Source organism: Lagenorhynchus albirostris, chromosome 17, assembly GCF_949774975.1.
Source record: "Lagenorhynchus albirostris chromosome 17, mLagAlb1.1, whole genome shotgun sequence".
Lineage (NCBI taxonomy): Eukaryota > Metazoa > Chordata > Mammalia > Artiodactyla > Delphinidae > Lagenorhynchus > Lagenorhynchus albirostris.
This window is the reverse complement of record NC_083111.1, coordinates 81,615,008-81,631,551: the sequence shown is the minus strand read 5'-3', so window position 1 is coordinate 81,631,551 and position 16,544 is coordinate 81,615,008. Positions and strand designations below refer to the sequence as shown.

The 16,544-nt window shown below is 52.9% G+C and overlaps 1 protein-coding gene across 7 annotated transcripts in view; it reads right to left on the bottom strand.

The window, feature by feature from the left end:
* The window catches only part of MROH1 (maestro heat like repeat family member 1), a 68,067-nt gene extending 51,774 nt beyond the window's left edge, over positions 1-16,293 (bottom strand). For 3 of the 7 annotated variants that reach the window (XM_060128202.1, XM_060128201.1, XM_060128203.1), the window contains exons 1-4: positions 16,245-16,293; positions 4,453-4,551; positions 2,977-3,053; positions 1,893-2,038 (exon numbers count right to left, since the gene is read on the bottom strand). In XM_060128202.1, the coding sequence (XP_059984185.1) occupies positions 1,893-2,038; positions 2,977-3,053; positions 4,453-4,520 (291 nt within the window). In that variant the 5' untranslated portion in view covers positions 4,521-4,551; positions 16,245-16,293. Of the gene's footprint in view, positions 1-1,892; positions 2,039-2,976; positions 3,054-4,452; positions 4,552-16,244 lie in introns of those variants that run through there. The other 4 variants (XM_060128205.1, XM_060128206.1, XM_060128204.1 and 1 more) reach the window with 3 other exon arrangements.
* Positions 16,294-16,544: the final 251 nt, after the last annotated feature.

The window sequence follows — 16,544 nt, the reverse complement described above, 5'->3', positions numbered from 1 at the left end:
AGCGCTCACCAGGCACCGAACCCGCCAGCACCTTGATCCTAAGACCTCCAGCCTCCAGAACTGTGGGAGACACAAGTCTGCTGTCTCAGAGCCGCCCAGTCTGTGGCATTTTGTCCTAGGAGCCAGAGGGGGCTAAGACAACTATTTCTGCCTCTCTTCCCCAAATCACTTCCCTGCCCACTGGCCTGACAGCCCTTGCGAAGGAGCCTGCTTGCCCCTGTGTTCACCTTTCCTATGCTGAGACTTGGCCAACAGGAAGGAGACTGGATCTGTCTAAAACCGTGCGGCCCCCCACCGTCCAGGAACACAGACCAGGACCAGCTGGAGGAGCAGCGAACATGCCCCAGCGCCCCAGGCACACGGAAGCCTCGAGAAGCTGATATCTACAAAGTATCGCACGCATCTCAAAACGCTGCACCGACCTACGCTGACCAGATAGTGCTGTACACCTTTCTTCTGCTAGCCCCCATCTTTTTGGAGAGAGAGTCAAGGGGATTCGAAATGTACATGCTAAGATGCAGCCCAACGAGTGAGTGGCACACGAGTGAGTGAAAGAAACACGAGTGAGTGGCACAAAGCTGCCGGCAGCAGGGTGTGGATGGGGCAGTGGCTGGTGGGGGAGAGGCGCTAGGAAGGGCTCCACTGCGAGGGACAGGGCTTCCAACTCCAGACACGCTTACTGTAAAGGGCCACTGCGAAGGAAGCTGGTTTTTACAGTTGGTTGAAGAAACTAAAAAGGCTAGAAAAGGGGTAAAATCATAAATGAGCCAGAAAATGGCAAGTGTGAAGCACACGTAAATTCTATGAACTGTTAAAAACAACAAAGGCTTTTAGCCACCTCTAGTACTCTCAGGCCATCCCCTCAAACAGCCAGGGCAGCCCTAAGCTTTGTCTAACAATCAGACGCTGAATTCAGCAGGTCACGCTGATGGAGCCTTTCGGCCACGAAGAGAAGGGCCCTGACGCCCAGCGTGCACGCACCGTGAAGCTCCGTGAGCCGAGGAGCCTGGGTAGACACACACGTGCCCAAGCATGAGGGTGCCCTTCCCGTCCTATGTACCCCCAGTCCCAACAGCAGTCCACGAACACGTAAAAGGTCCAGAACAGCTAGGACAGCGGGGCGGGGGCAGGGGACCCTCCCCACGAGAGGAGAGGCCATCAAGCCGCAGCACAGGCCGCTCAGCAGGACGCGGCTCTTTCCCCCAGGAGAGGGCAGTTGACAGATGAGAGAGAAATAACTTATATTGTATAGGGATCCTCTTTTACTGATCAAATGGCAAAAACAAAAAGAAAAATGGTCTTTTGAGACCGAAAGTCTAACTCCCAGGAATGAGCCTAAAACATGCACTGGGGAAAACAGAAATAACTTCCCACCACAGGGAGCTGAGAGCGTCACAGAACCGTGGAGCCGAGACCCAGGAGAGGGGGAGCTGGCAGAGCCCCTTCTAAGCCATCTCTGCAGAGCCTTGAGCCATCTCTGCGGAGTCCAGTCGGCACGCCCACCCAGCCACAGCCCCTCTCCAAGGCCTGTCCACGTGTTCCCGTTACCGCGGTGGACGCGAGCTGCCCTCTCTCATCGGCGAGGACGGCTGTCCAGGCTCCAGCGGGTCAGCGAAAGGGGATGGCGGCACTGGGCCTGCGAGCGAGCGGCTGGACGCTGCAGTGCTCACCACCCGGTCCCTCCACGACAGGACCAGCCCACAGGCCACGAGGCAAAGAGGGTCATCTATGCTGGACTTGCCCGCCTCGAGGGGGCTTGGACTTGCAGGTACGATTTTCTACCCACAGCAGCACGGCTCTGCACTCTGGACCCAGCCAGCCGGCAGACCCCTGGCGCAGACCCCGCCCCGCAGGCCCCGCCCCGCAGCCCCGCCCGGCAGGAGCAGCAATACCTTGTCGTGCAGCCGCAGGTGCTCCTCGCAGGCGCGGAGAGCCTCCTCAGGCTGTGACTCTCCGAGGGCGCACAGGGCGCCACACACCTGCTCCTGCACCTGAGGGTCCTTGTCGGTGACAGCGTCCAGCAGAATGGTGAACAGCCCTGCCGTGACAAAGCCCAGTGGCGTAGTCAGGCCCGGCCCCGACCCCACCATCTCTACGCTCAGCCTCTGAGGACTCGGCCCCACAGCTGGAGGAGACCGCCGCGCCGGCCTGGCCGCTTTGCAGCCTCCACTGCGCTGGCCGGGATCTCTGGGACCCACTGGCCGCCTGCTCTGAGGTCACTCCAGCCACCTGTACCCCGACCTTCCAGCCCAGGCCACGTCTGCTCCACGTCTCCGGCCCCGCTGGATCCGAGCTCCTATAAAAGGCAGGCGGTGCAGACTCAGGGCCCCTTCGGAAGCTGCCCCAGGTGGCCCTCTGGCCCACACTCTGCCCTGTGCTTGCCAGGCGGCACCCCAGTCCCACCAGCTGCTTTCGCAGACTCCTCACCCTGGCAACTCCCCACACTCAGATCCAGGCCTCCGCCCCACGGACAGGACCCCCCATCCTCAGTGCCCCGAGAGCTCCGGGCGTGTGCCCGCCAGCGGTTCGCAGACCCTCACCCTGGGGATGGAAGCTGTGGGGCAGGAACACCATTCCCAGCCTCTGCCCCGCCCTGGGCCATGCCCTCAGCAAACCGCTGGCCCTGGCTGCAAGCAGAGCGGCCAGCCAGAGTGGATGCCGGCCCTGGGGCTTCTGTAAGAAGGGACGAAGGCTCAGGGACCCTCCCACATGGAGCACGAAGCCCCCTGTGCCAGGCAAACGCCGTCCCCCACGCCAGACTGAGCCTGTGGCCAGATCTGGACCTCTGCGTCAGCATCTGCAGAGACGAGAGCTTTGTTTTCTTTTTTTTTTCTAATGGAAACTTAGAGAAAGTGTGTTCGTGCAAGCGTCATTCCTTCCAAGCACATTTACTCAATGCCACGGGCTCCTCTGTGTCCCAAGCTCAGAAACCGGCAGGCATGACGTGGAGACCTGCCAAGAGCCCCACACACTCACTCTTCACGTATGACTCGCTCATTGCTGTGGCGTGGCTTCCTCTCGCCCGGTGTGAACATGGACAGCTGTCTTCAAACCTGCAGCAACCAGACGCGCAACATTTAAGTCATAAGCCTCCTCAGTTTTTGAGCAGTTACTGTGTTTGTGTAAAACACAAGGTTTAAACAATTTCGCCCTGGGGGAACTGTCTCTGCCACAGTTTGGCTGAAAGGCGTACGGAGGATGGGAGGCACCGTCCCCTCAATGGTCACCGGCTCTCCTCCACCCCAGCAGCTGTCAGCCCCGCCGATGCGTGGCCGGCCCACCAGGGCTGGTCCTGATTGGCCCACGGTGGCCTGGGCAAGCGTGTTACCACCCCCAGCTACAGCATCTCCCTTCACTCCGTGCGCATCAGGTCTGGTGTCGCTGGCGGTCTGTGCGGAGCAGGGACACCCTCCCTGAGAGCCAAGAGCAACAGCCTTGGTGGCTGCGGGGCTGGGACTCCCCATGCCTGAGATCCTAGCACAACGTTAAATGAGCCTCCTGCTGGCCGAGAGACTGGGTGGGCAGCACAGGGACCTGGTGGGCTCCCTGGCGCCTGAAACCAACCATCCAAACAGCACACGGGATCCAAACACCACACGCCTCGAAGCGCCACTTGCAACAGATGGACCCAAAGGATAAAGCCCATGAAATGCGCAAGCGGCCCCCACTTCAGCACGTGGCCACATGCTCTGCCCTACGGCACACTCTCCGAGGACCTGTACGGTGCTGCTTTCTCACACTAGTGTCCTCGATTTGCTGCTCACCACCCTTCATTCCCCAGTCACCACCTATTCAGAAAAGGCTGAAGGTGGAGGCAGCAAAGGAGAGACGCCTGGCCTTGCTCCCGAGCATGGAGGATGTGCTCATTTGGTTGCGGCCACACGGGAAGGGGGCAGTGAGAAGTCACCTAATGCGGGGACAGGGTTAGGGGGTGGAATTAAAAATAAGTGAGAGGGCTTCCCTGGTGGCGCAGTGGTTGAGAGTCCGCCTGCCGAGGCAGGGGACACGGGTTCGATCCCTGGTCCGGGAAGATCCCACATGCCGCAGAGCAACTAAGCCCATGCGCCACAACTACTGAGCCTGTGCGCCTAGAGCCCGTGCGCCACAACTACTGAGCCTGCATGCTGCAACTACTGAGCCTGCGCACCTAGAGCCCGTGCTCCGCAAGGAGAGAAGCCACTGCAATGAGAAGCCCATGCACCACAATGAAGAGTAGCCCCGGCTCTCTGCAACTAGAGAAATCCCGGGCACAGCAACGAAGACCCAATGCAACCAAAAATTAATTAATTAATTTTTAAAAAATAAGTGAGAATTCTAGATCAAGAAGGCACACTGGTCCTAAGCATTCACCCATCCCACCAAAACCTCAGTGAAATGACAGAAAAGATGCATGTTTTAAAAGAACAAACCCACAAGAGCACTAGAAAACAAGAAAAGATAAAATTAGCAGACCAGAAGCTTCCAGGAATCCCAGGCAGACAGAAAGCAGATGGAGAGGACTGGTTTGAAGCTGGTGGCATCAGCAAGGTGTTTCCCCTTTCTGGAAAGCATCTGAAAATAACAAGGAAAACAAGAAATAAAAACACATGTTCCACTGGCAGCACAGCAAGAAGGTGGCAGAAACCGCCCCCCTGAAAAGCTGAAAGGCGGAAGCGCCACAGCCAGCAGGCAGGTGTGAGGTGCACCGGCCACAGGCTTCAGAAAGCCCACAGGACACTTCTCAGAGGCAGGCACCCCCGCACATGGAACCCACATCCTGAGTTCCCAGAACCGGTCTGAGTTTACAAGGCAAGCAGCCAGTTCCTGGGGCAGAGGCTTTGCCCTGTGGAAAGATACAGCTATGTCCACGCCTCAGAGCAAAGGGACTAACCAGCTCCAGCTGGAACATCCTTCACACAAGTGCAGACAGCTGTGCTCACTCGCCTCGAGTCGCAGCAAACGCAAACAAGCATAAGAGACGTCAGCCCCCAGCCCACCTGGGAGGGATGGACCCGTTTGCCATCTCAACCAAAACAACTAAGAAACTGAACAAAACACGTGAAGCCATAGTTCTCAGGCTGTTGGTCAACAGGAAACGAAGGGCAGGAAACCCTGAGGTCACTCCAGCTCGTCACCTATAGGGCACATCCAGCTGAGGACACTCAGGAAGGCCCAGAGTTAGGACGGGGAGCATCTCGGGAGGCCTGAGTCTTGCTGGAGTTTGGAGGGTCTAGTGCCAGAGAGAAGTCCAGAGACCTGCAGAGGGTCTCCTGGTCACTCAGTTGACTTACTGGCCAGCACAGGGGCAACAGAATAATGTCCCCAAAGATGCCCATGCCCTCATCCCCAGAATGTGAATATGTTACCTTATCTGGCAAAGGGACTTAGCAGATGGGATTAAGGGTACAGACCTTGAGGTGGAGAAATCACCCTGGATTATGTGGGTGAGACCAGCCTAAGTTCTTAAAAGCAGAGAACCTTTCCCAGCTGTGTCAGAGAGCTGAGATGGAAAAACAGGGAGAAAATCAAAGCATGGGAAGAAAACCCACCATGGCTGGCTTTGAAGATGGAGGAAGGAGGCTCTGAGCCAACGAATGTGGGCACCTATAGAAGCTGGGAACAACCTTCAGCTTACAGTCAGCAAGAAGACACGGACTTTGGTCCTACAGCCATAAAGAACCAAATTCTGCCAACAATCTGACACAGCAGGAAACAGATCCTCCCCAGAGTCCCCAGAAAGGAGCACAGCCCTAGCAACCCAATTAGAGCCCCATGAGATCCACGTCAGCCTTCTGATCTTAAGAACTTTAAGATAATGAATATGTGTTGTTTAAGCCACTAAGTTTGTAGTAATTTGTTACAACAGCAATAGAAAACCAATACAAGCACGATGTTTAAGAAGAAATTACGGGGGCTTCCTTGGTGGCGCTGTGGTTAAGAATCCGCCTGCCAATGCAGGGCACACGGGTTCGAGCCCTGGTCTGGGAAGATCCCACATCCCGTGGAGCAACTATGCCCGTGCGCCACAACTACTGAGCCTGTGCTCTAGAGCCCGCGAGGCACAACTACTGAGCCCGCGTGCCACAACTACTGAGCCCGTGTGCCACAACTACTGAAGGCCACGTGCCTAGAGCCCGAGCTCTGCAACAAGAAAAGCCACCACAATGAGAAGCCTGCGCACCGCAACGAAGAGTAGCCCCCGCTCGCCTCAACTAGAGAAAGCTGCGCGCAGCAACGAAGACCCAATGCGGCCAAAATAAATAAATAAATTTATTTTTTAAAAAAAAAGAAGAAGAAATTACGCAAGGCCAGGAAAGGAGCCACCCAAAAGGATTAGCAGCAAATAATCCCTGGAGCTCACAATGAGGCAGGAATGGGCCTGCTCCCAGCAATCGGGGGAAACACCACAACTCACAGGGTTCTGGGAAGGGCACTAAAAAAGATTTCAGCTCAGTAAAGAAGTAAAATTAGGGAGTTCCTTGATGGCCTAGTGGTTAGGATTCCAGGCTTTCGCTGCCACGGCCCGGGTTCAATCCCGCAAACTGTGCCACGCAGCCAAAAAAAGACAAAGAAAAAAAACAAGTAAGATTAGCCCGACGCTAAATGCCATTCTGGTTTCACCTAACAAAGCTAAAAGCAAGACCTGAAAAGATCAAACTGTTCCCAAATAACTTAGCCACAACCCAGCACAAAGCTTGAGAATAGTAATAGGAACACAAAAACATCTAGCACTAACAAAGTAAAATTACAATGTCTGTCATCCAATCAAAAATTACCAGGCAGGGACTTCCCTCGTGGTGCAGTGGTTAAGAATCTGCCTGCCAATGCAGGGGACACGGGTTCGATCCCTCGTCCGGGAAGATCCCACATGCCACGGAGCAGCTAAGCCGGTGCGCCACAACCACTGAGCCCACGTGCCACAACTACTGAGCCTGCATGCCACAACTACTGAAGCCTGCACGCCTAGAGCCTGTGCTCCGCAACAAGAGAAGCCACCACAATGAGAAGCCCGTGCACCGCAACGAAGAGTAGCCCCCACTCGCCGCAACTAGAGAAAGCCTGCGCAGAGCAACGCAGACCCAACGCAGCCAAAAGTAAATAAATTTATTAAAGAAAAGAAATTACCAGACATGCAAACAGGCAAGAAAACTCAACCCATAATGAGGATGAATCAATCAATAGACACTGACCCAGAAATGATGCAGAGGAAAGAATTAGTAGTTAAGGACATTTAGATTATAATTGCATTTCATATATTCAAGAAACCACAGGGAACACTGAGTATGTTAACATAAAGAGGCTAAAGTACAAGAATGGGAAAAGAAAAACAAGGCTGACAACTAGTCATAAAAAAGCTGGAGTGACTATATTAATAGTAGACCAAGTGGATTACAGAGACACAACAATTCTAAGCATTTATGCACCTAATAACAGAGCTTCAAAATACACAAAATCAAACCTAATAAAAATGCAAGGAGAAAGAGACAAATCCAAAATACAGTAGAAATTCAGCACCCCTCTGTCTGTAATTGTCAGAACAAGTGTACAGAAAATTGCTAAAGGTACAGGAGACCTGAACAATACTGTCAACCAACTTAAGTAGTATTTATAGAGCACTGTATTCATTAACAGTAGAATATGTATTTTTTCCAAAATCACATGAAACATTTACCAAGACTGACCATAGTCTGAGCAATAAAACAAGTCTCAATAAGCCTAAAAGAATTCGAGTCATACAAAGTATGCTCTCTGAGCACATGGAGTTAAATTTGAAATCAATAAGAGAAAGCTATCTGAGAAATCCCCAAGTATTTAGAAACTGCTTAATATGCTTCAAAATAATGCATGAGTCAAAAAAGAAATCAAAAATGAAATCAGAAAGCATTTTGAAGTGAATGAAGACATCAAAATTGGTGGGAAATGTACAGCACTAAATGTCCGTATTAGAAAAGAAGAATGACTTTGTGAATTTGAATAAAAGAAACCTAATTTAGCAGGGAGTGCGGAGGCCAGAGTGGGAGCTCCTGTTCACTGCCACTCCAGGTGAATCACAGACCCAACAGGAAGAGTCATGACTTGCATTCCCCGCAGGAAGATGTCTCTACTTTAGGACCCTGGCAAGAGGAAGGAAGATCTCTCCTTGCCCGGCAACAAGCCCAGCAGATGGGAACCCTCTCAGCTCAGGCACTGGGAAGCCATCACCATCCTGAACTCTCCCATCCCTCCGGTGGACTTTCCTTCAGAGCAGCCCCTCCCAACTTCCTCCTTTTTCTCTGCAAAGTAACTTCCTCTCCTTTGTTTGCTGGACTAGCCTATAGTTTTTGCTATACCATGGCTGCAATTCTCTGCTATTCCCAAATAAACACATTTTGCTGGTAAAATAACTGGCTGTTTTAGTTTTAAGGTCAACAACATCAAATTCCACCTTAAGGGACTCCCCTCGTGGCGCAGCGGTTAAGAATCTGCCTGCTCGGGGCTTCCCTGGTGGCGCAGTGGTTGAGAGTCCGCCTGCCGATGCAGGGGACACGGGTTCGAGCCCTGGTCTGGGAAGATTCCACATGCCACGGAGCAACTAAGCCCATGCACCACAACTACTAAGCCTGCACTCTAGAGCCTGCGAGTCACAACTACTAAGCCCGCATGCCACAACTACTGAAGCCCGTGTGCCTAGACCCCCGTGCTCCACAACAAGAGAAGCCACCACAATGAGAAGCCTGCGTGCCGCAATGAAGAGTAGCTCCCGCTCGCCGCAACTAGAGAAAACCCACGTGCAGCAACGAAGACACAACACAGCCAAATAAATAAATAAATTTATTAAAAAAAAATTCCACCTTAAGAAACTAGACACTCAAAAGAAGCAAAAGGAAATAATAAGTATCAGTACATAAATCAAAGAAATAAAAACAAAGAATAGAAAAAAAATCAGAGTACCAAAGGCTAGTTATTTGAGAAGATCAATAAATTTGATAACCTCCAGCCTGACTGATCAGGAAAAAGAGAGAAAACACAAATTACCAATCTTAAGAATGAGAATGGTGACATCACTACAGATTCTACAGATATTAAAAGGATAGTAAGAATATATTCTGAATAACTTTTTGCCAGTAAATTGGACAACTTCAAAGAAATAGACAAGTCAATTATATCTCAATAAAAAATTATAAAAATTTAAAAAATAAGAGAAATAGGGCTTCCCTGGTGGCACAGTGGTTGGGGGTCCGCCTGCCGATGCAGGGGACGTGGGTTAGTGCCCCGGTCCGGGAAGATCCCACATGCCGCAGAGCGGCTGGGCCCGTGAGCCATGGCCGCTGAGCCTGCGCGTCCGGAGCCTGTGCTCCGCAACGAGAGAGGCCACAGAAGTGACAGGCCCACGTACCGCAAAAAATAAGTAAATAAGAGAAATAGACAAGTTCCTTGAAAGACAGACTATCAAACCTCACTCAAGAAAAAACAGATAACCTAAATAGCCCTATATCTAATAAAGAAATTGAACTTGTAGTTAAAAGCCTTCCCACAGAGAAAACTCTAGGCCTAGATGACTTCCCTGGGGAATTCTGTCAAACATTTAAGGAAGAAACAATACCAACTATATACAAATTCTTCCAGGAAAACTGAAAATAAAAAGCACTTACCAAGACTTCCCTGGTGGCACAGTGGTTAAGAATCCACCTGCCAATGCAGGGGACACGGGTTCGAGCCCTGGTCCGGGAAGATTCCACATGCCACGGAGCAACTAAGCCTGTGCACCGCAACTACTGAGCCTGCGCTCTAGAGCCCACGAGCCACAACTACTGAGCCCGCACACCACAACTACTGAAGCCCGCACACCTAGGGCCCGTGCTCTGCAACAAGAGAAGCCACCACAATAAGCCCGCGCACCGCAACAAAGAGTAGCCCCTGCTCGCCGCAACTAGAGAAAGCCCGCGCGCAGCAACGAAGACTCAATGCGGCCAAAACTAAATAACGAACTAAATAAAAACACTTACCAACTGATTCTCTGAGGCCAGCATAACTCTGATAACAAAACCAGACACAGATACTACAAATAATGAAAACTATAGACCAATATCCCTCATAGACACAAAATTTCTTGACAATATTTTATCAAATCATATCCAACATGTAAAAAGGATAATACATCATGACTAAATTGGGTTTATCCTATGAATGCAAGGTTGGTTGAGTATTTTTAAGTGCAGCCAATGTAAGTCACATTAACAGACCAAAAAATAAAAACCATATAATCATCTCAATAAATGCAGAAAAAGCATTTGCCACAATCCAATATCCACTTATAATAAAAATTATCAACAAACAGGAATAGAAGGGAACTTCCACAACCTGACAAAGAGCACCTAAGGGAAACCTATAAGAACATCCTTAATGGTAAAAGACTAAATGCAATCCCTGTAAGATGGGGGACAAGGCAAGGATGTCTGCTCTCACCCATTCTATTCACTACCATACTGGAGGCTCTAGCCTATGCAACAAGGCAAGGAAAACAATAATATAAGGCATCCAAATTGAAAAAGAAGTAAAACTGTTTTTATTCACAGATGATGTGGCCATCTATGCAGAAAATCCTACAGAACCTACAAGTGGAACCAGATCAATAAGTCAGCTAGCAAGATCACAGGATATAAAATTAACATTAAAAAAGCAACGTATGGGGCTTCCTTGGTGGTGCAGTGGTTAAGAATCCACCTGCCAATGCAGGGGACATGGGTTCGATCCCTGGTCTGGGAAGATCCCACATGCCACAGAGTAACTAAGCCTGTGCACCACAACTACTGAGCCCGCACTCTAGAGTCCACGAGCCACAACTACTGAGCCCGCAAGCCACAACTACTGAGCCCACGTGCCACGACTACTGAAGCCCGCACACCTAGAGCCCGTGCTCCGCAACAAGAGAAGCCACCGCAGTGAGGAGCCCACGCACCGTAATGAAGAGTAGCACCCACTCGCCTCAACTAGAGAAAGCCTGCACACAGCAACGAAGACCCAACACAGGCAAAAATAAATAAATTAAAAAAAAATTAAGAACAATAAAGCAACTGTATTTCCATATACTAACAATAAACAAAAATTGAAAAAGCCACACCATTTGCCACTGAGCAAAAATTATATGAAATATTTGGGGATAAATTTGACAAAAGGTGGACCTGGTGAGAGATAGTAAAGAAAACTTAAATAAATGGAGAGAAATACGGTACAAGGATATCAACTTTTTACAGATGCATCTACGGATTGAAGGCATTCCCAATCAAAATCCCAGAATGTTTTTTGTAGAAATTGACAGACTGATTCTAAACTCATATGGAAATGCAAAGGACCTAGAATAGCCAAGACAACTCTGAAAAAAAGCAAACCAAAACTAAACTGGAGAACTTACACTACCTGACTTCAGGACTTATATGTCCAGTTTTCAACAAAGGTACAAAGGCAACTGAGTGGAGAAGAGATAGTCTTTCAACAAACAGTACTGAACTGGACACCCACATACAATAAGTAAACTCCAATCTATACCTCACACCACACACAAAAACTCCAAATGACCCACAGACCTAAATGTGAAACTTAAAACTATAAAACTTCTGGAAAGAAACATAGAAGAAAATATCCATGACCGACACCAAAAGCAAAATCTATAAAAGAAAAACTTGATAAACTGACATTTGTCCAAGCACTGCTCTTTGAATATGCTGCTAAGGGAGTGGCAACTGAACGAGTGAACACCTCTAAGGCCACCACTCAGTGACAGACATGCCATGATCAACGTCAGCGCCCCCCCCACCCTCCTCACTCCACCCCCACACTGCACATCAGACAGCAGATGCCCTGCTCCTTCTCTGAGAGCTGATCCCTGGCGGCCGCCTCACCTAACCCTGCCTTTGGCCACTTCCTCCACGCTGAGTGCTGGCCTTTGTCAAACGCAGGTCACATCACGTCACACCGCTTCTCACTGATCTTCACTGTTGCCCACAGAATCAAACCAACACCTTCAACGAGGGCTGTCGCAACCTAGACCCAAGCCCCTCTCTGCTTCTCTCTCGCCCCTCACGCTGCAGGCGTCCAGCACCTGAACGCCCTGGGCCAGGGCTTCGGCTCTCGCACCTCTGCTTCTGTTGGTCCCTGCAAGTACCCTGCCCCGCCCTGCCCCCTCCACCCCGGGAAACCCACTCATTCCTCAAGGGCCAGTCCCGTAGCGCACCCCTCCAGCGGGTGACCCAGTGTTCCTGCGGCCCTGGCTCCTACGGGGACTGTGGCATCAGTTCCAAACCATGACAGCTGTGCATGCCAGTGCGCTCCAGCGCACCGTGAGGGGAGAAAAGTTGTGGTTTATACCCTTAGTGTGCACGCAATTTCAAGAAACACACAAAAGCTGTTCACTGAAGGAAAAGACCCAAAATCCTCCCATAAGACTCAATATTATACAACTGTCAATTTTCCTTCGTCTACAAATATGTGAGTCGGGCTACTGGAGGGCACTTGATAAAATGGTTCCAAAGTTCATATGGAAGAATCAACAGACAAAAGTAGCCAACTAAATTTTGAAAAGTATGTGAACAGGATTTGTCCTATGTTGTGTTAAAACGTATTAAAAGGCTACCGTAATTAAAACTATGCTATTGTTCTAAGAAGAGGTGAACAGATCAACAGAACTGTACAGAAAGTCCAGAAATAAACACCAGTAAGGAAGAAAAGGAAGATTTTAAATAATGAAGACAGATTAGCCAATAGTGTTGGAACAGCTAGTTAGGCACTTAGGGAAAAAAATTAGTCTTCCCTACATCTTTCCTTACCCCAAAATAAATGCTAGATGGATATAAGTGTTACATGTAAAAATGAAATGTAAGTCTTAAGTAGAAAATACAAGTACACATTTTAGAGTCTTGGAGTAGGAAAGGACTTTCTAAGCCAGACACAAAAACCCACACACCTTGATGAATGTTGTTCAGTTGGACTATATAAAATTTTTTAATTTCTGAAAGTCAAAAACACACATAAATTGAAGACCACATCCATACACATACACCTAAGCCCACAACCCCACACTCTCACAACTCACCCCATCCTCAGTGGAGCATAAAGTAACTAAAAGACAAAGCAGGTCCAACCGTTCATAACCGTTCATAATCAAGAGGCGAATCTGTCTCCTACTAACACGCAAAGGAGCCCATCCACACCAACAAGACGAACAAGAAGGAGGGCGGTATGCAGACGGCCAGTCCAGGACTGGGCTCTGCCCGCGTCACGAGTGAGCCGCTGGGAGTGAGGCCTGCACACAGCTGCGCTCTGCCAGCACCAGACGTTGTCAGTGCTGTGGCCACCACACAGGTGCGGACAACCAGCAGAGCCTGTGGAGTGTCCCCCACAAGCCCAAATGGTCGCGCTGCGTGACGGGATCATCCACCTCTCGACATCCGTCTACAGAAGCCCTCCCGTGAGTGCAGATGTTAGAAAACACACGTGTCAATCAGGGATCTGGTTAGACTTTTTAAAAAACAAGCACTGGAAAAAGGTGGCTGTCAAGTAAGTATAAACTACCTGGCTGGTGGAAGAGCCGGGCTTGACCGGTTTTGTAAGTTTCCACCTGCTGCCCCTGCCCCAGGCCAGGAGGTCTGTGGAGCAGACAGACCTGTGAGCACAGAGCTGACGGCAAATCGAGGTGAACACGCTGCAGGGGAAGGGGGTGCAGAGACGGGGACGGGTCTGGGAGGCTCCCCGCGTCCCACAGGATGCACTGAAGAGGCACCATCTCCTTTAATCTGCACGGCCAAGCAGGTCTGCGAGGCACGTGCTGTCAGCAGCTGGTCAGCGATGGGGCGGGACTTCCGCCGGGACTGGCTCCTGCACTGCCCTCCTCCACACCTGCCCAGATGCTCCCAGCACAGGGCACGGAGCAGGGCCAACAGGGTCCTCCTTCCCACGCTGGACGCGCTGTGGGTGAGCGCGGAAGCAGCTCCCTCCTCCCTCTCCCACTCCTCCTCCTCGCTCACCTGTACTCAGCATTCATTCAATGGCATTTAGTAATGCCCACTAGGTGCTGCCCCGCCCACAGAGCCCCTGGCCTGAAAGATGCCCACTTGTATTACGGCTGCCACATGAATTGGCACACGCTAACAGAGGTGCTGGGCCAACTCCGCTGAGCCGGAGAGGGGTCAGAAGTGGGTGTGGGAGGCCAAGGAGGCCACCACAGCCCAGCCCAGAGGCAGCCAGGAGCTGGTCTGGAGGGTAGGTGTGTGAGGGGAGACTGGGAAGTCAGGAGGCCCTGGGGGGGTCGCAGGAACTCCCCACCCCCACCCACGCACAAGGCCCAGGGTCTTCCCCTCTTAGCACAGGAGCTAGAGAAGGAATCAGCTTCCAGAGTCACCGACAAGAACCTGGGCAGATGACCCAGGAAGCACAGTCCTTTGAGAACACCGTTTCTCAACGTAAGCCATGCCAAGCGGTGTCCCCCCAGAACTGGGTGGCCCTCCAGCTCAGTGGAGAAAGCACGTTTCTCACGACGTCCAGCAGCCACCATTCCTTGAGCACCGAGCAGGAGCCTTCCCGGGGCCCTACCTCGAGAAGATCAAGTAACTCAGCTCCACGAAGGGGCTCACGAGATCTGGGGCTGCTGATCACAGACAAGCAGCGAGCCGGCTGCCCACCTGGGCCTCGGTGGACCCTGGTCCGAACTAAGCACAGACACCTGCTTCCAGGCACAGGCGGCAGCTGTGAAGGTGAGGGAGCCGGCAAGCAGCCACGGGCTCCACCTCTGCTCCCCTGAGGGCCCTCAGCAGGCAGCAAACAGCCCTGGAGGAGTGAGAAACTGCAAGACGCAGGTCCAAACAATCCACCGCAGCATGGACGTCGGTGTCAAGGTAACCAAGACAGCTCAACTCCAGGTGATCCTATTCTGACACCAAAGAGAGACGAGAGACACGTGCTTGCGTGAGCCACGATGGCCGAAGACCCTGCTGACAACAGCATCCCCAGGCCCTTTGGCTGCCAGGACCACAGGGGCAACCATGTCACAATCATGCCACCACTCAAGTGTCCCACACTGATGATTCCCGCATGGGTCTCCTGGGGCCCAGCGCCTGCTGGCCTTCTCCATCTGGACCACCATCGCCACGCACACTCAACGGCTCTAACACCATCGTCACCCCGACTTCTCCCCGACCCCCACCTCACCTGCCTCTTTTCCTGTGTCATCGTGCACTCAGCTACGTGGGTCAGAGGTCAGCATCACCCCCTCCTGTTCCTCTATCTCCCTTCCCACACCCTACAGTGACTCACTGACCACCTTCTTCCCCACCTCTACCACCATCCCTTTCCAGGGTGGTCCCCTCAGCCAGCCTCCACCCCAACCCCACCTGCCCCTCGCACCAGGCAGCCGCTCCCGCTTACATCCCCACACCCGCCCCCTCTGCCCCCCGCACCCCTTTGTGCCTCACTGCCCTTGAGCTTACCAGTCAGCCCCGCCCCCACCCCGGCTGGGCCGGCAACGGGGAACCTCAGGCCCTAGCTGTGCTGGCGCTCCAGGAAAACCAGAACCCAAACTTGGGCCTAAGGGCCCAGGGGCTGACTGGGAGCCAGCCCTGGCCTAGCACCACGGAGCTCTCACCTGGATTGAGAGCGGGACGTCCTGCAGCCCTCCAGCTTCACGCCTACCTTACATGACCAGTAATCCTCAGGACTGTGGACAAAGTACCTCCCTGCTCTACAGTCAAAGAGAAAATGGAACGAATACAACGGCCCCTGCGCGTTGGGACTCTCGGGTTTAGGTTTAGCTTCCCATAGGGAGGACCCCGTTTTCCCCCCGGGGAAGCAAGGGCGTGGACCACACGCCTCCGGAGTGACAGGCGCTAGGACTGGGGACCGAGCGCCCCCCAGGGAGGAGACGGGCACAGAGACCAGGTACTCCGAGTCCCACCCTGGGAGGGGACGGGCACGGGGGCCGGGCTCCCCATGCCGTTGCGACGAAGAATGTGAGCGGCTCGGCTCCCAGGGCGCTCTTCCGGGTTGTGACGCGGCAAATGCGGCTCCGCGCGCAGCTGGGCGCACCTGAGCCCGGGGAAGGGGGTGGGCTCGGCCCCGCGACGCCCGGGACCCTTTCCGCGCTCGCCCGGTGACCTTGGAGAGGCGCCCCCTGACTCGGTTTCCCGCGGCGGCCTGGCCAAGGGGGCGGCCCGAGAGTCCGCAGCCCAGGCTTCCCCGAGGGGCGCCTCGCCGAGTTACCGCCGCCAGCCCCGATCCCGGGCCCCGACCCCATTTACCTGAGGAGCCGCGGCAGCCGCAGCCCGGCATCCGCCCTCCCGCCTGCCGCTGACCGGAGTGGGCGGGGCCACGCGGCGAGGCCACCGCCCCCTCCGCCAACCGTGGCCCGGCGCGCGGCAGCCCGGCCCCGCCCCCAAGCGATCTCTGCGCTCACTGGTCGGAGGTGCGTCCCTCTCGCCCTCTCCACCCGGTCCCCCGAACCCCAGAGAGTGAGAGTGCGCAAACTCCGCCTCGCGCTCGGCCCCGCCCCCTGCCGCCCCGTGACCGCCACACCTGACTGTTGGGCGCCAGTAGGGCAG